Source organism: Ranitomeya imitator, chromosome 1 (genome assembly GCF_032444005.1).
Source record: "Ranitomeya imitator isolate aRanImi1 chromosome 1, aRanImi1.pri, whole genome shotgun sequence".
In the NCBI taxonomy this organism is placed as follows: Eukaryota; Metazoa; Chordata; class Amphibia; order Anura; family Dendrobatidae; genus Ranitomeya; species Ranitomeya imitator.
In genome coordinates this window covers 865,499,244-865,523,996 of record NC_091282.1, presented here as the reverse complement: position 1 = coordinate 865,523,996, position 24,753 = coordinate 865,499,244, and the positions used below count along the sequence as shown (strand labels likewise).

Below are 24,753 nucleotides of genomic sequence, written 5' to 3'. Positions count from 1 at the left end.
CGCTAAAAGACGCTTTTTATTGCAAAAATAGTTTTTGCGTCTCCACATTTTGAGAGCTAGAATTTTTCCATATTTTGATCCACAGAGTCATGTGAGGTCTTATTTTTTGCGGGACGAGTTGACGTTTTTAATTGATACCATTTTCGGGCATGTGACATTTTTTAATTGCTTTTTATTCTGATTTTTATGAGGCAGAATAACCAAAAACCAGATATTCATGAATTTCTTTTTTGGGGGGGCACTTATACCGTTCAACGTTTGGTAAAATTGATAAAGCAGTTTTATTCTTCGGGCTTGTACGATTACAGCGATACCCCATTTATATATGTTTTATGTTTTGGTGCTTTTATACAATAAAAACTATTTTATAGAAAAAATAATTATTTTTGCATCGCTTTATTCTGAGGACTATAACTTTTTCATTTTTTTGCTGATGATGCTGTATGGCGGGTTATTTTTTGCGGGACAAGATGACGTTTATTTATATCCGTATTTTTGATCGCGTTGTTATTCCACTTTTTGTTCAGCGATATGATAATAGAGCGTTGTTTTCTGCCTCTTTTTTTTCTATGGCATTCACTGAAGTGGTTAAATAGTGGGACAGTTTTATAGGTGGGGACGCTACGGACGCGGCGATACTAAATATGTGTACTTTTATTGTTTTTTTGTTGTTTTTTTTAGATAAAAATGTATTTATGGGAACAATATATATATTTTTTTCTTTATTCAGGATTTTTTTTTTAACATATGAAAATATTTTTTTTTTACTTTATAACATTGCCCTGGGGGGGGGGGGGCATCATGTTATAGGGTCAGATCCTTGATCTGACACTTTGCACAGCACTGTGTCAGATCAGCAATCTGACAGGCAGGGCTGCAGGCTTGCAGGGCTGCACTTCTGGAGGCTTGCAGGTGCCTGCTCTGAGTAGGCGCTTGCAAGCCACCTCCCTGCAGGACCCGGAAGCAGCCCCGCGGCCATAGTGAATCCGGGGTCTGCAGGAAGAAGGAGGTAGGAGACCCTCGGAGCAATGCGATCACATCGCGTTGCTCCGAGGGTCTCAGGGAAGCAAGCAGAGAGCCCCCTCCCTGCGCGATGCTTCCCTATTCCGCCGGAACACTGCGATCATCTTTGATCACAGTGTGCCGGGGGTTAATGTGCCGGGAGCAGTCTGTGACCGCTCCTGGCACATAGTGCCGGATGTCAGCTGCGATAGTCAGCTGACACCCGGCTGCGATCGGCCGTGCTTCCCCAGTGAGTGCGGCGGATCGCATATGACGTACTATCCCGTCACTGGTAATTAAGTCCCAGGTCACCTCGACGGGATAGTACGTCATATGGCATTAAGGGGTTAACTTGCTTCAGAGTAACCTTACATAATGCTTCTGAAATACTTTAATAGATAGAGAGATAGACAGATAGATAAATAGACAGATAGATAGATAATAGATAGATAGATAGATAGATGATTGATAGATATATAGATACAGTATATAATAATAGATAGATAGATAGATAGATAGATAGATACAGATAGATATGAGATAGATGGATATAGATAGATATAGATAGATATGAAATAGATAGATAATATATAGATGATAGACAGATGGATAAATAATAAATAGATACATAATAAATGATAGATAGATGATAGGACAATCTTTATAATCCATTACAGATTGCTCAAACATATGGTATTAATGTGCAGACATATGTAACACCACTTCTCTATACCATATGTCAGCATGCAGGCTTCCTTCTCCTCTCACCCTGACAGATTTATAAGGCTTTGATTTGTGAATGCATTTTATTCTAGCCCATACCAGGGCTGGTTACAAAATGATGAGTAATTTGGACCCGATTTATCTAGACTGGCGCAGTTTACACGGGTCTTGATGAGTGAGTGACATGTGCCTGGTTCAGTAATAAGTGCATGCCTCTTAATGAATCCAGCTCGTCTTAATAGTGGCATGGGCCTCCGTTTGCCTTGCTACAAATGTTACTACAGTAGGAGCCTGGAATAAGATTTGTGGCATATGTTATGCCCCATCTTGTCATGAACTAGACAAGAGGGCATCGCTGAACTATGTCCCCTCCAGCTCCACCAATCTTTGGCCAAAATTGGCATGAAAACGCCAACAGTTGCAAAATCTTTCATGTTGAGTAAAAATGTCATGACTTTTCAAAGCATTTCATGCATAATGGCTTAGATGAATCAGGACCTATGAGTTTTCTTTTACACTTTTAAATCCAATGTTGACTTTGGCCCCAAAAAGTACTGTATCAAGACTACCCTGTGTGAAGAAAGCCTAAGAGAAAGATGGTATGTCATTACCTACATAAAAACAGAATGCTGCAGTAGATGCCCTGGATTCCAATAACCACAAACTACAAAGCAGCTTTCGTCTTATTTAAGATATAAATTGTGATCCCTGGTTGCTTTGGGTAACTAATTCTGAATTTACTTGTCCGATTATAGATGATTTTGATGCCTTTATCAGAGAGGTTTATAGCCAGAAATATTACAGCAGCACAAGCAGTTATTATTACTCCTGATAAGGTGATATGGTTTACGGCATGTCACTAGAATTTCCATTCACTTTATCTTGTGTAGTAGTTTTCTTTGAAAGTATTTTTATTCTTAAGCTCTAAGTCTCTAAGCTCTAAATAAGCATCAAAAGTTAAGATTAATAAATACCTATGAGCTGTGTCAAGTTTATAACGGTCTCCAAAGAGATTTCTCCACATTGTCAAAGCCAGAGATGCCTTGAATATGGCCTTGCACAGATATTGAACTGTGAAATAAATGTCTGGGAATAACAACCGTCTGGAAATCTTTGTAGAGAATTTGGCTGCCAGCCTTATGGTTCTCAAAAACATTTCTAGTTATATAACAGATCTGCTCTGTAGAAGTGTGTGCGGTATTCTTCACTGATACTGTTACACATCGGATCTGCTCTGTAGAAGTGTGTGCGGTATTCTTCAGTGATACTGTTATACATCAGATCTGCTCTGTAGAAGTGTGTGTGATATTCTTCACTGATACTGTTACACATCGGATCTGCTCTGTAGAAGTGTGTCCGGTATTCTTCACTGATACTGTTACACATCAGATCTGCTCTACAGAAGTGTGTGCGGTATTCTACACTGATACTGATACACATTGGATCTGCTCTGTAGAAGTGTGTGTGATATTCTTCATTGATACTGTTACACATCGGATCTGCTCTGTAGAAGTGTGTGCGGTATTCTTCAGTGATACTGTTACACATCGGATCTGCTCTGTAGAAGTGTGTCCGGTATTCTTCAGTGATACTGTTACACATCGGATCTGCTCTGTAGAAGTGTGTCCGGTATTCTTCAGTGATACTGTTACACATCGGATCTGCTCTGTAGAAGTGTGTCCGGTATTCTTCAGTGATACTGTTACACATCGGATCTGCTCTGTAGAAGTGTGTCCGGTATTCTTCAGTGATACTGTTACACATCGGATCTGCTCTGTAGAAGTGTGTCCGGCATTCTTCAGTGATACTGTTACACATCGGATCTGCTCTGTAGAAGTGTGTGCGGTATTCTTCAGTGATACTGTTATACATCAGATCTGCTCTGTAGAAGTGTGTGTGATATTCTTCACTGATACTGTTACACATCGGATCTGCTCTGTAGAAGTGTGTCCGGTATTCTTCACTGATACTGTTATACATCAGATCTGCTCTGTAGAAGTGTGTGTGATATTCTTCACTGATACTGTTACACATCAGATCTGCTCTGTAGAAGTGTGTCCGGCATTCTTCAGTGATACTGATACACATCAGATCTGCTCTGTAGAAGTGTGTGCGGTATTCTTCAGTGATACTGTTACACATCAGATCTGCTCTGTAGAAGTGTGTGCGGTATTCTTCAGTGATACTGTTACACATCAGATCTGCTCTGTAGAAGTGTGTGTGATATTCTTCATTGACACTGTTACACATCAGATCTGCTCTGTAGAAGTGTGTGCGGTATTCTACACTGATACTGATACACATTGGATCTGCTCTGTAGAAGTGTGTGTGATATTCTTCATTGATACTGTTACACATCAGATCTGCTCTGTAGAAGTGTGTGCGGTATTCTTCAGTGATACTGATACACATCGGATCTGCTCTGTAGAAGTGTGTGCGGTATTCTTCAGTGATACTGTTACACATCAGATCTGCTCTACAGAAGTGTGTGCGGTATTCTACACTGAGACTGTTACACATCAGATCTGCTCTGTAGAAGCGTGTGCGGTATTCTACACTGATACTGTTACACAACAGATCTGCTCTACAGAAGTGTGTGCCATATTCTTCAGTGATACTGTTACACAACAGATATGCTATGTAGAAATGTGTGCGGTATTCTACACTGATACTGTTACACAACAGATCTGCTCTACAGAAGTGTGTGCGGTATTCTACACTGATACTGTTACACAACAGATCTGCTCTACAGAAGTGTGTGCGGTATTCTACACTGATACTGATACACATTGGATCTGCTCTGTAGAAGTGTGTGTGATATTCTTCATTGATACTGTTACACATCAGATCTGCTCTGTAGAAGTGTGTGCGGTATTCTTCAGTGATACTGATACACATCGGATCTGCTCTGTAGAAGTGTGTGCGGTATTCTTCAGTGATACTGTTACACATCAGATCTGCTCTACAGAAGTGTGTGCGGTATTCTACACTGAGACTGTTACACATCAGATCTGCTCTGTAGAAGCGTGTGCGGTATTCTACACTGATACTGATACACATTGGATCTGCTCTGTAGAAGTGTGTGTGATATTCTTCACTGATACTGTTACACATCGGATCTGCTCTGTAGAAGTGTGTCCGGTATTCTTCACTGATACTGTTATACATCAGATCTGCTCTGTAGAAGTGTGTGTGATATTCTTCACTGATACTGTTACACATCAGATCTGCTCTGTAGAAGTGTGTCCGGCATTCTTCAGTGATACTGATACACATCAGATCTGCTCTGTAGAAGTGTGTGCGGTATTCTTCAGTGATACTGTTACACATCAGATCTGCTCTGTAGAAGTGTGTGCGGTATTCTTCAGTGATACTGTTACACATCAGATCTGCTCTGTAGAAGTGTGTGTGATATTCTTCATTGACACTGTTACACATCAGATCTGCTCTGTAGAAGTGTGTGCGGTATTCTACACTGATACTGATACACATTGGATCTGCTCTGTAGAAGTGTGTGTGATATTCTTCATTGATACTGTTACACATCAGATCTGCTCTGTAGAAGTGTGTGCGGTATTCTTCAGTGATACTGATACACATCGGATCTGCTCTACAGAAGTGTGTGCGGTATTCTACACTGATACTGATACACATTGGATCTGCTCTGTAGAAGTGTGTGTGATATTCTTCATTGATACTGTTACACATCGGATCTGCTCTGTAGAAGTGTGTCCGGCATTCTTCAGTGATACTGTTACACATCGGATCTGCTCTGTAGAAGTGTGTCCGGTATTCTTCAGTGATACTGTTACACATCGGATCTGCTCTGTAGAAGTGTGTCCGGTATTCTTCAGTGATACTGTTACACATCGGATCTGCTCTGTAGAAGTGTGTCCGGTATTCTTCAGTGATACTGTTACACATCGGATCTGCTCTGTAGAAGTGTGTCCGGTATTCTTCAGTGATACTGTTACACATCGGATCTGCTCTGTAGAAGTGTGTCCGGCATTCTTCAGTGATACTGTTACACATCGGATCTGCTCTGTAGAAGTGTGTGCGGTATTCTTCAGTGATACTGTTATACATCAGATCTGCTCTGTAGAAGTGTGTGTGATATTCTTCACTGATACTGTTACACATCGGATCTGCTCTGTAGAAGTGTGTGCGGTATTCTACACTGATACTGTTATACATCAGATCTGCTCTGTAGAAGTGTGTGTGATATTCTTCACTGATACTGTTACACATCAGATCTGCTCTGTAGAAGTGTGTCCGGCATTCTTCAGTGATACTGATACACATCAGATCTGCTCTGTAGAAGTGTGTGCGGTATTCTTCAGTGATACTGTTACACATCAGATCTGCTCTGTAGAAGTGTGTGCGGTATTCTTCAGTGATACTGTTACACATCAGATTTGCTCTGTAGAAGTGTGTGTGATATTCTTCATTGACACTGTTACACATCAGATCTGCTCTGTAGAAGTGTGTGCGGTATTCTACACTGATACTGATACACATTGGATCTGCTCTGTAGAAGTGTGTGTGATATTCTTCATTGATACTGTTACACATCAGATCTGCTCTGTAGAAGTGTGTGCGGTATTCTTCAGTGATACTGATACACATCGGATCTGCTCTGTAGAAGTGTGTGCGGTATTCTTCAGTGATACTGTTACACATCAGATCTGCTCTACAGAAGTGTGTGCGGTATTCTACACTGAGACTGTTACACATCAGATCTGCTCTGTAGAAGCGTGTGCGGTATTCTACACTGATACTGTTACACAACAGATCTGCTCTACAGAAGTGTGTGCCATATTCTTCAGTGATACTGTTACACAACAGATATGCTATGTAGAAATGTGTGCGGTATTCTACACTGATACTGTTACACAACAGATCTGCTCTACAGAAGTGTGTGCGGTATTCTACACTGATACTGTTACACAACAGATCTGCTCTACAGAAGTGTGTGCGGTATTCTACACTGATACTGATACACATTGGATCTGCTCTGTAGAAGTGTGTGTGATATTCTTCATTGATACTGTTACACATCAGATCTGCTCTGTAGAAGTGTGTGCGGTATTCTTCAGTGATACTGATACACATCGGATCTGCTCTGTAGAAGTGTGTGCGGTATTCTTCAGTGATACTGTTACACATCAGATCTGCTCTACAGAAGTGTGTGCGGTATTCTACACTGAGACTGTTACACATCAGATCTGCTCTGTAGAAGCGTGTGCGGTATTCTACACTGATACTGATACACATTGGATCTGCTCTGTAGAAGTGTGTGTGATATTCTTCACTGATACTGTTACACATCGGATCTGCTCTGTAGAAGTGTGTCCGGTATTCTTCACTGATACTGTTATACATCAGATCTGCTCTGTAGAAGTGTGTGTGATATTCTTCACTGATACTGTTACACATCAGATCTGCTCTGTAGAAGTGTGTCCGGCATTCTTCAGTGATACTGATACACATCAGATCTGCTCTGTAGAAGTGTGTGCGGTATTCTTCAGTGATACTGTTACACATCAGATCTGCTCTGTAGAAGTGTGTGCGGTATTCTTCAGTGATACTGTTACACATCAGATCTGCTCTGTAGAAGTGTGTGTGATATTCTTCATTGACACTGTTACACATCAGATCTGCTCTGTAGAAGTGTGTGCGGTATTCTTCAGTGATACTGATACACATCGGATCTGCTCTATAGATGTGTGTGTGATATTCTTCACTGATACTGTTACACAACAGATCTGCTCTACAGAAGTGTGTGCGGTATTCTTCAGTGATACTGTTACACATCAGATCTGCTCTACAGAAGTGTGTGCGGTATTCTACACTGATACTGATACACATTGGATCTGCTCTGTAGAAGTGTGTGTGATATTCTTCATTGATACTGTTACACATCGGATCTGCTCTGTAGAAGTGTGTCCGGCATTCTTCAGTGATACTGTTACACATCGGATCTGCTCTGTAGAAGTGTGTCCGGTATTCTTCAGTGATACTGTTACACATCGGATCTGCTCTGTAGAAGTGTGTCCGGTATTCTTCAGTGATACTGTTACACATCGGATCTGCTCTGTAGAAGTGTGTCCGGTATTCTTCAGTGATACTGTTACACATCGGATCTGCTCTGTAGAAGTGTGTCCGGCATTCTTCAGTGATACTGTTACACATCGGATCTGCTCTGTAGAAGTGTGTGCGGTATTCTTCAGTGATACTGTTATACATCAGATCTGCTCTGTAGAAGTGTGTGTGATATTCTTCACTGATACTGTTACACATCGGATCTGCTCTGTAGAAGTGTGTCCGGTATTCTTCACTGATACTGTTATACATCAGATCTGCTCTGTAGAAGTGTGTGTGATATTCTTCACTGATACTGTTACACATCAGATCTGCTCTGTAGAAGTGTGTCCGGCATTCTTCAGTGATACTGATACACATCAGATCTGCTCTGTAGAAGTGTGTGCGGTATTCTTCAGTGATACTGTTACACATCAGATCTGCTCTGTAGAAGTGTGTGTGATATTCTTCATTGACACTGTTACACATCAGATCTGCTCTGTAGAAGTGTGTGCGGTATTCTACACTGATACTGATACACATTGGATCTGCTCTGTAGAAGTGTGTGTGATATTCTTCATTGATACTGTTACACATCAGATCTGCTCTGTAGAAGTGTGTGCGGTATTCTTCAGTGATACTGATACACATCGGATCTGCTCTGTAGAAGTGTGTGCGGTATTCTTCAGTGATACTGTTACACATCAGATCTGCTCTACAGAAGTGTGTGCGGTATTCTACACTGAGACTGTTACACATCAGATCTGCTCTGTAGAAGCGTGTGCGGTATTCTACACTGATACTGTTACACAACAGATCTGCTCTACAGAAGTGTGTGCCATATTCTTCAGTGATACTGTTACACAACAGATATGCTATGTAGAAATGTGTGCGGTATTCTACACTGATACTGTTACACAACAGATCTGCTCTACAGAAGTGTGTGCGGTATTCTACACTGATACTGTTACACAACAGATCTGCTCTACAGAAGTGTGTGCGGTATTCTACACTGATACTGATACACATTGGATCTGCTCTGTAGAAGTGTGTGTGATATTCTTCATTGATACTGTTACACATCAGATCTGCTCTGTAGAAGTGTGTGCGGTATTCTTCAGTGATACTGATACACATCGGATCTGCTCTGTAGAAGTGTGTGCGGTATTCTTCAGTGATACTGTTACACATCAGATCTGCTCTACAGAAGTGTGTGCGGTATTCTACACTGAGACTGTTACACATCAGATCTGCTCTGTAGAAGCGTGTGCGGTATTCTACACTGATACTGATACACATTGGATCTGCTCTGTAGAAGTGTGTGTGATATTCTTCACTGATACTGTTACACATCGGATCTGCTCTGTAGAAGTGTGTCCGGTATTCTTCACTGATACTGTTATACATCAGATCTGCTCTGTAGAAGTGTGTGTGATATTCTTCACTGATACTGTTACACATCAGATCTGCTCTGTAGAAGTGTGTCCGGCATTCTTCAGTGATACTGATACACATCAGATCTGCTCTGTAGAAGTGTGTGCGGTATTCTTCAGTGATACTGTTACACATCAGATCTGCTCTGTAGAAGTGTGTGCGGTATTCTTCAGTGATACTGTTACACATCAGATCTGCTCTGTAGAAGTGTGTGTGATATTCTTCATTGACACTGTTACACATCAGATCTGCTCTGTAGAAGTGTGTGCGGTATTCTACACTGATACTGATACACATTGGATCTGCTCTGTAGAAGTGTGTGTGATATTCTTCATTGATACTGTTACACATCAGATCTGCTCTGTAGAAGTGTGTGCGGTATTCTTCAGTGATACTGATACACATCGGATCTGCTCTGTAGAAGTGTGTGCGGTATTCTTCAGTGATACTGTTACACATCAGATCTGCTCTACAGAAGTGTGTGCGGTATTCTACACTGAGACTGTTACACATCAGATCTGCTCTGTAGAAGCGTGTGCGGTATTCTACACTGATACTGTTACACAACAGATCTGCTCTACAGAAGTGTGTGCCATATTCTTCAGTGATACTGTTACACAACAGATATGCTATGTAGAAATGTGTGCGGTATTCTACACTGATACTGTTACACAACAGATCTGCTCTACAGAAGTGTGTGCGGTATTCTACACTGATACTGTTACACAACAGATCTGCTCTACAGAAGTGTGTGCGGTATTCTACACTGATACTGATACACATTGGATCTGCTCTGTAGAAGTGTGTGTGATATTCTTCATTGATACTGTTACACATCGGATCTGCTCTGTAGAAGTGTGTCCGGCATTCTTCAGTGATACTGTTACACATCGGATCTGCTCTGTAGAAGTGTGTCCGGTATTCTTCAGTGATACTGTTACACATCGGATCTGCTCTGTAGAAGTGTGTCCGGTATTCTTCAGTGATACTGTTACACATCGGATCTGCTCTGTAGAAGTGTGTCCGGTATTCTTCAGTGATACTGTTACACATCGGATCTGCTCTGTAGAAGTGTGTCCGGTATTCTTCAGTGATACTGTTACACATCGGATCTGCTCTGTAGAAGTGTGTCCGGCATTCTTCAGTGATACTGTTACACATCGGATCTGCTCTGTAGAAGTGTGTGCGGTATTCTTCAGTGATACTGTTATACATCAGATCTGCTCTGTAGAAGTGTGTGTGATATTCTTCACTGATACTGTTACACATCGGATCTGCTCTGTAGAAGTGTGTCCGGTATTCTTCACTGATACTGTTATACATCAGATCTGCTCTGTAGAAGTGTGTGTGATATTCTTCACTGATACTGTTACACATCAGATCTGCTCTGTAGAAGTGTGTCCGGCATTCTTCAGTGATACTGATACACATCAGATCTGCTCTGTAGAAGTGTGTGCGGTATTCTTCAGTGATACTGTTACACATCAGATCTGCTCTGTAGAAGTGTGTGCGGTATTCTTCAGTGATACTGTTACACATCAGATCTGCTCTGTAGAAGTGTGTGTGATATTCTTCATTGACACTGTTACACATCAGATCTGCTCTGTAGAAGTGTGTGCGGTATTCTACACTGATACTGATACACATTGGATCTGCTCTGTAGAAGTGTGTGTGATATTCTTCATTGATACTGTTACACATCAGATCTGCTCTGTAGAAGTGTGTGCGGTATTCTTCAGTGATACTGTTACACATCAGATCTGCTCTACAGAAGTGTGTGCGGTATTCTACACTGAGACTGTTACACATCAGATCTGCTCTGTAGAAGCGTGTGCGGTATTCTACACTGATACTGTTACACAACAGATCTGCTCTACAGAAGTGTGTGCCATATTCTTCAGTGATACTGTTACACAACAGATATGCTATGTAGAAATGTGTGCGGTATTCTACACTGATACTGTTACACAACAGATCTGCTCTACAGAAGTGTGTGCGGTATTCTACACTGATACTGTTACACAACAGATCTGCTCTACAGAAGTGTGTGCGGTATTCTACACTGATACTGATACACATTGGATCTGCTCTGTAGAAGTGTGTGTGATATTCTTCATTGATACTGTTACACATCAGATCTGCTCTGTAGAAGTGTGTGCGGTATTCTTCAGTGATACTGATACACATCGGATCTGCTCTGTAGAAGTGTGTGCGGTATTCTTCAGTGATACTGTTACACATCAGATCTGCTCTACAGAAGTGTGTGCGGTATTCTACACTGAGACTGTTACACATCAGATCTGCTCTGTAGAAGCGTGTGCGGTATTCTACACTGATACTGTTACACAACAGATCTGCTCTACAGAAGTGTGTGCCATATTCTTCAGTGATACTGTTACACAACAGATATGCTATGTAGAAATGTGTGCGGTATTCTACACTGATACTGTTACACAACAGATCTGCTCTACAGAAGTGTGTGCGGTATTCTACACTGATACTGTTACACAACAGATCTGCTCTACAGAAGTGTGTGCGGTATTCTTCACTGATACTGTTACACATCAAATCTGCTCTGTAGAAGTGTGTGCTGTATTCTTCACTGATACTGTTACACATCAGATCTGCTCTGTAGAAGTGTGTGCGGTATTCTACACTGATACTGTTACACAACAGATCTGCTCTACAGAAGTGTGTGCCATATTCTTCAGTGATACTGTTACACAACAGATATGCTATGTAGAAGTGTGTGCGGTATTCTACACTGATACTGTTACACAACAGATCTGCTCTACAGAAGTGTGTGCGGTATTCTACACTGATACTGTTACACAACAGATCTGCTCTACAGAAGTGTGTGCGGTATTCTTCACTGATACTGTTATACATCAGATCTGCTCTGTAGAAGTGTGTGCGGTATTCTACACTGATACTGTTACACAACAGATCTGCTCTACAGAAGTGTGTGCCATATTCTTCAGTGATACTGTTACACAACAGATATGCTCTGTAGAAGTGTGTGCGGTATTCTTCACTGATACTGTTACACAGCAGATCTACTCTGTAAAAGTGTGTGCAATATTCTTCAGTGATACTGTTACACATCAGATCTGCTCTATAGACATGCGTCCTCGGTATTCTTCAGTGACACTGTTACACATCAGATCTGTGGTGTCACTTTATTAGAATGAAGTGATTAACAAGAGCCAACAAGAGTTTGTAACTAAGTAATGTCAGTCCAACCTAATTTCCTTCTATGACAGAATCACTGACTGCGTGGATCAGGGAAGCACAGTAGATATAGTATATCTTGACTTCAGCAAAGCATTTGACAAAGTATCTCATAGCATCCTTATTGAAAAAATTACCAACTGTGGAATGGACAAAGCAACTGTTAAGTGGATTCAAAACTGGCTCAGTGATCGGCTGCAAAAGTGGTCATAAATTGTTGCACATCCAGTTGGAGGAATGTCTCAAATGGCGTACCACAGGGTTCTGGGCTGGGCCCTGTGTTGTTCAAGATCTTTATTGATTATTTAGATGAAGGAATTAAAGAGAAACTGATTAGTTTGCTGATGACACAAAGCTAGGAGTGATAGCTAATAATAGAGAAGAGAGAGAGGATTCAAAAAGATCTACGGTAAATAAACTGGAGCATTGGGCAGCAACTAACAGCATTTTTTTAACAAGAAATGCAAAGTCCTACATCTGGACAAGAAAAATGAAAAAAGCATATACAGAATGGGAGGAATAGGGCTAACCAACAGCAAGTGTGAAAAAGATTTAGGTATGCTAATAGATCACAGACTGCACATGAGTCAACAGTGTTATGCAGCAGCAAAAAAAGGGAAATGCAATTCTGGGTTACATTAACAGAAGCAGTCCTCGTTAGGCTTTGCTATCTTATCACAGGCTACCAGCTTAACGAATGCACTATAGTATAATAAAACACTAAACTAATATACATATACAGTATATCAGATTAAGAGTCATAAATGATTGAGGACACTTAGAACTTATCATGTACTGCAGAAAATGCCATTCTGGATGATTCATTGACACATACCATGTGCCAAATATTGTAAAAATTGCATTGTGTAATTTATAAAGAAAACCTCCTTGTAAATCAAAGCCAAAGCTGTGATTAGTTCATCTCTCAACCTCCCTCAACCCATCAATTAGCATTACATGGTAACCATTCAAGTACATGAACATCCATGTAATCCATAGGCGAGACAGGTCCACCAGAGCAGAACTCTATTTCGTTTCATTAAAGCGGTTGTCCGGTCAAAACCGATAAGTCTGCAGTCACTCTGTGTGACTGTAGACTTATGAATGCCCCCAGCGCATGCACTGTGTTCTGCTGTTATTCACCGGATTCAGATCCAAGAACAGAGGTATGTGTTATACATACCCCTGACCATTGAGTGTGGTCTACATACTCTTGTATTGAGCAGATGCCACGCCCTGACCAGTGACAAGTGTATGGAGAGCGAGGCCATGCTCACTGGTCGGGGGTATGTATAACTCAAACGTACCCTCCCTCCGTTCCCTGGTCTGAAGCCGGCGAATCCCCACAAGCGCACAGTGCGTGAGCCGGGGCCGTCATCAGTCTGCAGTCACACAGAGTGACTGCAGGCTTATTGGTTTTGACTGGACAACCCCATTAAAAGTAATCTTTCACCAGATTTTTGCCACCTAATCTGAGAACAGGATAGAGCAGAGACTGAGACCCTGATTTCAGGAATATGTCACTTACTGGGCTGTAGTTTTGATAAAAAGTTTTAGCAGCAGGAATTTATCACTAGAAGAATAGTAAAACTGCTGCCAAGCAGTCATCCATAAGAAACAAAATGCCAGGCAGACATGAATTTGACAAATTATGTGCTAAAGTATCTACATTTTTTTTTATTATCCAGAGCAGTAATGCAATTAAAATTTAATATCTACTGTATAATTGTCTAAGGGTCACTTCCGTCTTTCTGTCTGTCCTTCTGTCTGTCACGGACATTCATTGGTCGCGACCTCTGTCTGTCATGGAATCCAAGTCGCTGATTGGTCTCGTCAGCTGCCTGTAATGGCTGCCGCGACCAATCAGCGACGGCCACAGTCTGATTAGTCCCTCCCTACTCCCCTGCAGTCAGTGCCCGGCGCCCGCTCCATACTCCCTGCAGTCAGTGCCCGCTCCATACTCACCGTAGTCACCGCTCACACAGGGTTAATGGCACCAGTAATGGACCGCGTTATGCCGCAGGTAACTCACTCCGTTACTGCCGCTATTAACCCTGTGTGACCAAGTTTTTACTATTGATGCTGCCTATGCAGCGTCAATAGTAAAAAGATCTAATGTTAAAAATAATTTAAAAAATAAAAAATCATTATATACTCACCTTTCGCGACGCTCCGGTGACCGCTCCATGCAAGCGGCAGGTTCCGGTGCTAAGGATGATATGCGACAAGGACCTGCCATGACATCACGGTCATGTGACCGCGACGTCATCACAGGTCCTGCGCACCTGCACAAGAAGGACCTGTCATCATGACGTCACGGTCATGTGACCGCGATGTCATCACAGGTACTGCGCGCCTGTGCGAGAAGGACTTGCCATGATGTCACAGTCATGTGACTGCGACATCATCACACCCTGGAACCAGAAGCTGCTGCGTGCACTGCGCACAGACGACAGAACTACAAGGGGTCCTCGGATCGGAAGGTGAGTATATGTTTATTTTTTATTTTTTAACCTGTGACATACGTGGCTGGGCAATATACTACGTCGCTGTGCAATATACTACGTGGCTCTGTGCTGTATACTACATAACTGGGCAATATACTACGTGGCTGGGCAATATACTACGTCACTGGGGAATATACTACGTGGCTCTATGCTATATACTACGTCGCTGGGCAATATACTACGTGACTGGGCAATATACTACATGGCTGGGCAATATACTACGTGGCTCTGTGCTGTATACTACATAACTGGGCAATATACTACGTGGCTGGGCAATATACTACGTCACTGGGGAATATACTACGTGGCTCTATGCTATATACTACGTCGCTGGGCAATGTACTACGTGACTGGGCAATATACTACATGGCTGGGCACTATACTACGTGGCTGGGCAATATACTACGTGGCTGGGCAATATACTATGTGGCTGGGCAATATACTACGTGGGCTGTGCAATATACCACGTGGACATGCATATTCTAGAATACCCGATGTGTTAGAATCGGGCCACCATCAAGTATTTCATATTTACATGCTATAGTGCTACTTTATTAGTTTGTTATGTATAGAGGTGGCTACTTTAAGTTTTCACCTGTACACACTAGCCTTCTGTTTGGAAGTGATAGTCAGTCTTTTGTTATAGGTAGTCCTCCATATTCATGAGATTTTTCAACTCCATCCCAGCCCAATAATTGACCCTAGAATCAGGGTCTCTGCCACTTCATCATGCTGCTTTTAAATGAGATAGCGGAAAACCTAGTGACAGATTCCCTTTAAGGGATGTCTCAAGCACTTCACGATGCTCTTATGTTCTAATAGGACATACACTGTGTTCAATGCCTCTAACTTTTATACTTACATACTTTAATTTAGAAAATTTGTACTTATAACTCTGATCGTGTGCTGCCTTTATTGTGTACACTATGTACACGACTGTAATGTTTGATGTTCTGTCTCGTGTAGGTAACTGGCATGTATGAAAGTTGGGTTCCTAAGTTGGTAGATGCACTATATAGGAGAGAGCCACACTCAAATGTGATTGTTGTAGACTGGCTGCAAAGAGCACAACAGCACTATCCAGTGTCGGCTGGTTATACGCAACTGGTGGGCCAGGATGTAGCAAGTTTCATAGACTGGATGGAGGTGAGTTAAGATAAATGTATACAATTTAACTTGATTTATGTTTTTTAGAATGGGGAAAAAATGTTGACAGTCAAATAGAAGCTTAGGACAAAGAACAATATAGCAGTTGTGTAGTGTGGGTCATCCCCAAACCCAGTAGTAATGTCCCTTGTGAGCCACCTTAAAGCAAATAATGCCCTTAGTGTCATGTCTTTTAAAATTATTAATTACCCCGTAATGACCCCTCCAATGGTGAGAATGCCACCTTTGTGCCAACTCCAGCAAAAATAGGCTTTTGCTCACATAATACGAGAGACTCTCTTATACCCAGTACACAGGGAAGGTTGCGTAATGCAGTGTCATCATCGTGCCGCTTGGCTATGGCTCCCTGCTCCAGCCATATTTGGCAGCAATTTTTTGTTTTCTCATCCCAGCCATGCAAGTTATAACATTTTTATTTTTCCTTCGAAGTGTCTATGTGAACTCTATATGACTGCAGACTTGTGCGCCACCCACTGACAGGATTCTCCGGTGTCAGCGGTGAGAGCAGGCGGTCATGTGACAGCAAATATAGTATACATCTGGCCACATTCCGACTAGACATCGCTCATTTCACTTGTTTAGAGTGAGGCCGCGCACGTCTAGTCGTTATGTAGCCTGAAGTATGTGTATCGCATACTTGTGGTCACGTCTTGCTTCGTTCTCACCACTGACACAGGAGAATCCTGACAGCAAAACACTTTGAGGATTCCAAGGTCTGCAGTCACCTAATGGTGTGAGTATATGGTGGATTTCATGAAGGCGTTAAATATTTTTATTTTTACATTGAAAGTTAATATAGTCAAAATTATCGCTTTAGTTATAATGTAATTGTAATCGTAATTGAACTTTACGAAAAAATCATAATGGCTCTAAAATTCTTTAGCATTTTTAAAGATATATCATTTATATATATATTTTTTCCAATAGGAAACATTTCATTATCCATTGGATAACATTCATATTTTGGGATACAGTCTTGGTGCTCACGCAGCAGGTGTTGCAGGGAGTCTGACAACTAACAAAGTTAACAGGATAACAGGTGAGAGTGGTTAGGACATTTTGACCATTTGTGCATTCTAAATTTATGTGTAGCCCTAGTGAGTGCTATATTGTAAATTACAAGAGAAGCAGCCAGTTTAGACAGCAGATGTATAATGGATGATAGAGGTAATTATGTACAGTATATGGTAAAGGAGAGATTATGTCCAGGACATCTTCCATTGCAGTAAGCCATAGGTCAATTGATATGTCTAGAATAATTTGAATATCTTTTAAGATGTGAGGCTATCGCGTTTTGACTCTAGTTGGCTCTTCATGTGGAGCGTAGGAACCACACATCTCCTTTTCATTAATAAACGGTAGACCAGCTTTGCTCAGAGAGTTGTGGTGTCCACCTCGACTTCACTGTGCCAAATGGTCCATTGGCTGTCTCTACACCGTGCTCAGCTCCACCACTCTGTTCATAATCATGTCCCACCACCTTAGATTGACATCTCCTACGGATGGTTTTGGAAAACAATCAAATAATAATTAAAATTTTATTTATATGTGGAACATATTCCACAGCACTTTACAATTAAGCGGGGACGTGTACTGATAACGACATTACAAAGTAACCCGGCTCTCCAGGTACAGGAGGAGAGAGGGTCTCCTCACAAGCCTACAATCTATAGGGAAATAGCAATGCTTGGAGACACCCATGGGACCACTCAGCACAGATTTGCATGCAGAGCAGGACTTTTATAAAACTATTTTTTAAAGTTATGCAACACTATTAAGGTGATATGAATTGGTTGTCAAGACGTAAAATACACTACATTGCATGTAAACTGGTGGCATCAGGAATAAGGAAAAAACTTTTTGATGGGTTACTGTTTAGTTCCCCAGTTCATCATATTTTTCCATGCAGGTTTGGATCCAGCTGGTCCCAGCTTTGAATATGCAGGAACATCGGTAACGCTGTCTCCCGATGATGCAGAGTTTGTGGATGTTGTACATACCTACAGTGTAGGAACTCCTGACCGCAGCATTGGCATTCAAAGGCCAGTTGGACATATTGACATTTATCCTAATGGTGGAAGCTTTCAGCCAGGATGCAGCATTGGAAACACCATACGGCTTATTGCAGAAAATGGAATACGTGGAATTATAGGTAATATATCAATAATTATTCTTTTTACTTCATTATCTTTCCTACATTTTTAAAAAATAATTAGAGATTAGAGTTATGATGAACTAACAATATTTGGTCCATGATAATTTGATAGCATTTAATGTCCTAAAAGTATATATATTTGAAGGTGCTGGTTCAGCACATGAGCTTACTTTTTATTCTATCTAATAAATGTAAAGTTATACCCCTTGGTTAAGCCACACCTGTCATATTTAAAGGATTTTTTAAATCATAATTCTTTTTTTTTGTCTTTTAGTATTCCCTTGTAGAGGTTTTTGCACCAAATTCACATAAAAAGGCGAAAGTGGTTCATGAATTTTACGCAAAATTAAAAAAATTATTTTTTCCCGTCTTTAGCTATTTTTGCTACTCTTTAGCTCAAAAAGTCGCACATTTCGTTCCTAACATCACTCCATAGGGTGACCTGAGTACGTTTGGGACAAAGCTTGCAAGTGATGAATCAGTCGAAAACATCTAGAAACCCCACAGTGTCAAACTAAAAAAAAAACAGTCAATCACATATGAAATAGACTTTAAAAAAGGCACCAATAGATGAATTTGGTTCCAAAACAAATGCACAAAACAGGTGCAAATGCAACAATGAATTGGACCGGTGTTCACTTTCATGATCATATTTTTTCTTTCTCATATTACTGCAAAAATGAAGCATATTTGCTAAACCTATGTGTCTCTATGGTAACTGACCTTATGCATATCTGTGCAGTCTGGTTACCTTAGTAGCATTGCTAATGTAGGCATTCTTATAGACATACCGTTTAACTTTTATAAGAAGTTTTAAATATTTTTAGTATGTAATGGTAGAATAAACATCTATCTAATTTTCCTAGACATGGACCAGATTGTGAAATGCTCCCATGAACGCTCCATTCACCTCTTCATTGACTCTCTACTTAACGAAGAGAAGCCAAGCATGGCCTATCGCTGCAATTCTAAGGAGACCTTTGATCGAGGGCTATGTCTAAGCTGCAGGAAGAACCGATGCAATACGTTGGGCTACAAAGTCAACAAGGTCCGAGGAAAAAGAAGTGTTAAGATGTACTTGAAAACAAATGCTCAGATGCCATTTAAAGGTAACAATATGAAGATTACACAATTACAATTTATTCTAAAGAACCTACAGAAGGAATATTTTTGTGCAGTCTATCAATTATCACACTCGTTCTAAGAAAAGCTCAAAAACCATTAATCTGGATATGTGTACAGTATGTAAACCGGTTCATAATAATGTAACCCAAGGCAACAATAACAAGGACTATAATCTATCCCGTCTTTTCTGTTAATTTGCAGTATTCCACTATCAAGTAAAAGTGCATTTCTTTGCAAAGAAAAACTTCACTGTAACCAACCAACCTTTCTTGGTATCACTATATGGAACAAAGGGACAAAGCGAAAACCGACCTCTCACTCTGTAAGTATTGGCCTTAATGACCTTTGTTTTTCTTAATTTCGTTTTTTTTTATTGTTTTTAAGTTAGTTTTTGCATCTTTACATTTAAACACCTATAATGGGAATAATGGGCTATAATCTGTGTACTAAGCTGAGTTGTTCTCACTCTTGCTACAACCTTAAACCGGCATTTCTCCTTCAGAGAAAAGAATTATACTTGAATATAAATAGGCACTGCAAAAAAAAATAATAAACATGATTGTACGCATAATGGTAATTTTAACCAACGTATTTATCTTTCCTAGAGCCGAAATGTCCACCAACAAGACCTATTCCTACTTGATCTACACTGAACTTGATGTTGGCGAGCTGCTAATGCTGAAGATTAATTGGGAGAACGAGTCATATTTACCCTGGGCAAACTGGTTCAATAACTATGCATTTGATGTCCTGAAAATCAGGATAAAATCTGGAGAGCTGCAGAAGAAGTAAGCACACAATATCTCTACTAAAAGACTTATCAAAAATCAATTAACATATTAAAATTGCTACTAATGTTTAGTCGCCGTGGCATATCGTAGTGCCCAGATTAAGAGACCATTAGACAAGAAATTAGGTTATGCTAAAAACAAAGTTATACATTGTTATATGTTTTAGTTTTTTTTTTTCATTACATTTTTATTTATGTAACTATATCATTACCCTTGTACTAAACCTAAGCCTATTGTTAATACCAGCCCTATCTATTTGTCCCCCATTCCCACAAAATTTAGGCATCAATTATTACAACTTATTTATAAGAGTGAATATAAACCAATGAATAAAACAGTATAAAAGCAGAATTAGATTTTTTTTCCTATCAGATTAGCCTAACACTGTAAGCAACCTACAACATGTATATACATTACACCAAACCCATAATGTAACAGTATATTGATGACAACTATAGAGTGTTAAATCACATGGGCAGTGGTACATTCACTCTTCAGGCAGTAGGTCTTAATATGAGGGGTCCAAATGTGATAAGTGATCCTAAAATGAAAATTGTTGATTAAAGTATATCAAGACTATGGTAGTTGAAATATCTACCCACCACTGCCTTTAATGCAGAAGACAAACATATAATACGTAATAAAAACATTTGTATTCAAAAGAAATTACCATGTGATATGTGTTATACATTTTCAGGCTAATATTTTGCCCTCAAAATGGAAAACGTGCAACTATCACTCGAGGAAAAGGAACTGTGGTGTTTGTGAGATGTAATGAGCACTCCAATAAGAAGAAAGGAGACTGGTAAGAGACTATTTACTTTTCATAAGTATAAATCATTTTTTCTTCCTTGAATTTCAATAACACTGCAAAGTCCTATATCTACCTGTTACAGTTGGTAGAAAAGAACAATGGCCTCATCTACAAAAACTGCCTAACCAAAATACAGACGTTGTTGTCCAAAATAACCAATCAGTGTTGCTTTAATTTTTTGAAGATTTCAAAAATTTAAAACATGAAATTGGTCTGTGAGCAAGACAATTTTGGTACAGAGGTCTAAAATTAGTCTCCATTTATAAAGTTGTTCCATGGTCACTCACTCTTTTCAATGTCTTGATGGAGATAACCTGACATTTTACTAAGTGCCCCATTTAAAATCTTCCAAAACTGTGCTCAGGACCGTTGTTCTAATTATCGTGGGCATCCCAGTGGTGAGGTCCACAATGATCATACATTTATCACCTTTACTGTGGATAGGTGAAAAATGTTTTAGTGGGATAACACCCTTAAAAGGAACCTGTTGACCCATGCCAAAAACGCTATAAACTTGCAGCTGATTTTCAGGTTAATAGCATTCTAAAGCTGTGCGGCCGCCACACTAAAATGCCAGATAATGGAAGAAAATGAACTTTAATCGTCCTGACAACCTTCATCTTTCGGTCATAGGGGCACAGCTGCAGTGCCGTGATGTGGTTACAGGCACTAATCACTGAGTACTGAGCAGTGACTGATGCCGTGCCGGTCGTGTCTCTTTGACTGAAAGGCGGATAAAGTTAATTTTCTCTTGGCATCATGGCTTTCAGTGCAGGCACATGGCTTTAGAATGCTATTAACCTGTGAGTAACCCCATATCTACAGGTTTATAGCATTTTTTACATGACAGGTTCTTTTTAATGATTTTCCTCCTTTAGGACAATCCTTGTCATTATTTCTTAGGCTGGGTTCACATAACGTTATAAGTAGTCCGTTAGACGGACTGTGTTACACCGCGGCATAACGCGGTGTAATGCAGTCCGTTAACGCTGCCATTAAGCCCTATTTTGGGCGCATCGCTAGCGCATGCCCAAAATGGGCGTGCCCTAGTGATGTGCCATCATTGAGTGATGGACCCTGGGACGCGGGCTGCAGCGTTTCCGGGTCCATCACTGCTAGCGCAGATAGAGCATCTGCTAGCTCTATCTGCGCTAGCGCAATGGCAAGTCGGCACTTGCGTTAACAGCAGCCCATTTAACGCATGTGTTGAACGGGCTGCTTTAACGCAATGTGAACCTAGCCTTATGGGGTTTGTGGCTATCCTAGATGGAGTTCTATATAGCTCTGTGACACAGAACAAAGGCACTGACAAACGGAATCTGTATTACATAGAAAGCCATTCATTAAGATGCATAGTTAGCTGAATCTTCCTCTGGCATGATTGCTGCCAAGGCTTTCAGAGTAAAAGTCTTATCTGTGATGAGACCCCTTAAGGTGTCCATACACATTTGACAGAAATTGGCTGGCATGCAGCAAATTAGTCCTATGTTTAATTTCTCCAACATGGTCCCCAAATACACTTTAGACAGTTGTTGGCAGAACAATTGTTTGGCGATTGTTCGGCTGGCAGTGATCTCTCCCAACTGTCCCATACACAGGAGCGCTGCCAAGCGCTCCTGTGTTCTCTACGAGAGAGAGCCACTGCCAGACATCTCTGATGGTATATCTCAAAGAGAAAAAACGATTGTTACTTATAATTTATCAATATGTATCAGTATCAATAAGAATTGTATTTCAGTATTCATACAATGAATTAACTCACAGTCAAATCATCCATTCATCTTATAATGTTTTTTTTTGTATTTTAGATGTGAAGCCGAATTTGCACTTTAACCCACACGTCCAGCGATGCTGTGAAGTGGCATTTGATACTACTCAAATCCTTTATGTCCATGTACAATGAAGTTCAAATAAAGGGTATTTCATATCAGGCAATGCTACGTAGACACAAATTATCTGTTTCTTCATAGAGCAATAACTGGATTGAGGATTGAACATGTCAATCCATGGTCATACCACCCATTCCATGTCCTCTGTGTATTGTGAATCTTTAGTTCTTTACAGACGAAAGTATTACTGTTCAGTGTATGCTTCCTTCATATGTTGAGTGCACTAGAGTACAGGCTACACACTTGAAATGACTTGAAAGCCATATATGTATTAATGGGGATCTGTAATGTGATGCCCACTCGAGCACTGTACCAAGTATACATTCTGGGCTAAACAATTAGCATCTCTTACCTCTATATCGGCATCACCAGAGAAAAAGGCTTAGGTGCCATGCAGAGATATGTTTGTTTATGTATCAAGTTTATTTTTTAAAATGCCCATGCAAAATAAATGATCTTCAAAACTGAATTGGTTCCTTAAAATACTACTGCATGATTAAAGAGTATCATAAATCAATAGTACACATTAAAATAATAAACTTTGTAACATCTTATTAGACAAATCTGTTGTTTTCTCCTATAGGACTGATCTTTCATTCTCAATTCATGGGATAAAAAGATCTGAAAAATCAACATTTATTGGAGACAGATTTTCCCATTACTGAGATGACAGTTAGTGCTTTTAAAATTCTATGAAGAGAGAGGAAGAAGTAGAAAGAGGGAGGTGCAAGAAACAACCGATATGGTTCTCCATAGAATTTTATGAGCACTAACTGTCATTTCCTTTCTCAGTCATGGGAAAGTCTTTATTCCCTGAAGTCAGATTTTATCCATGAATTGAGAATATTGAGCATGAAAAATCAATCCCAGAGGAGAAAGAAGCAGATTTCTCTGATAAGATGTATTACAGAGTTTATTACTTTCATGTGCAGTATTGATTTATGGGAGAAAAAAATGAAAGGGCGGTTACTCTTTAACATATACTGAGGTGTTGTATAGACATCAGATTGATTGGATTGGTTATTCTAGTCTACTAAATTGTCATTACCTTAGTCACTATATTCATCATTAATTTATAGAAAAAGGAGCTTAGAATATTTTATCACAACATGGTCCGAGTTGTTACATATTTGTTGTAGATCATGCTAGGAAAACTGAGAAAAAATGAGACTATGAACGATAATCACAATATATATTAAAACATTCCTAAATTAGAATAATTAACTGATATAGCACTTATACAAGTCATTAACATCTGTATTTTTATCGCATTAACCAACACCCTCAATACAATGTATAAAATATACATATATATATATATATATATATATATATATATATATATATATATATATATATATATACCGTGTATATATATATATATATATATATATATATATATATATATATAAAATCCAGACTGCAAGAGATTAAGAGATTACAATTATTTTTATTATGCTTTCTTGTGAGATACCTTCCTGCATCCATGAGTTATCAGCAGTGGTATTGAAGAAAGCTCATATAGTTAGGTTTGCTTGGAGTACCTCCTCGCTGCATTTCACAAATATCTCAGGTTTTTTGGAAGCCTAACCAATAGATGTGGAATGTCACAGGAGGCCCAGGACCTTATTTTTCTGTAGCTATGATTTCTAGAGTAAATATTGAAATGTAAATTATTTGTCCCTTTCAGATAATTCATTTTTAGTATATACCTCTGATTCTGAGATACATTATATTTGTTCTAAATTCTTGTCTAAAGCTAAATTATGCTGGTTACATGTTAAAAGAAAGCAGTGAATTTTTACGGCTCTGGATTCTTACGTCTTGAGGTCTA

General features: G+C 39.9%; 1 protein-coding gene across 1 annotated transcript in view; it reads left to right on the top strand.

The window, feature by feature from the left end:
* The window catches only part of LPL (lipoprotein lipase), a 37,445-nt gene extending 14,059 nt beyond the window's left edge, over positions 1–23,386 (top strand). Inside the window, exons 3-10 of the mRNA XM_069742379.1 lie at positions 15,945–16,124; positions 17,073–17,184; positions 18,055–18,297; positions 19,167–19,409; positions 19,627–19,747; positions 20,031–20,213; positions 20,914–21,021; positions 22,839–23,386. Coding sequence (XP_069598480.1) covers positions 15,945–16,124; positions 17,073–17,184; positions 18,055–18,297; positions 19,167–19,409; positions 19,627–19,747; positions 20,031–20,213; positions 20,914–21,021; position 22,839 — 1,191 coding nt within the window. The 3' untranslated portion in view covers positions 22,840–23,386. The remainder of the gene's footprint in view (positions 1–15,944; positions 16,125–17,072; positions 17,185–18,054; positions 18,298–19,166; positions 19,410–19,626; positions 19,748–20,030; positions 20,214–20,913; positions 21,022–22,838) is intronic.
* Positions 23,387–24,753: the final 1,367 nt, after the last annotated feature.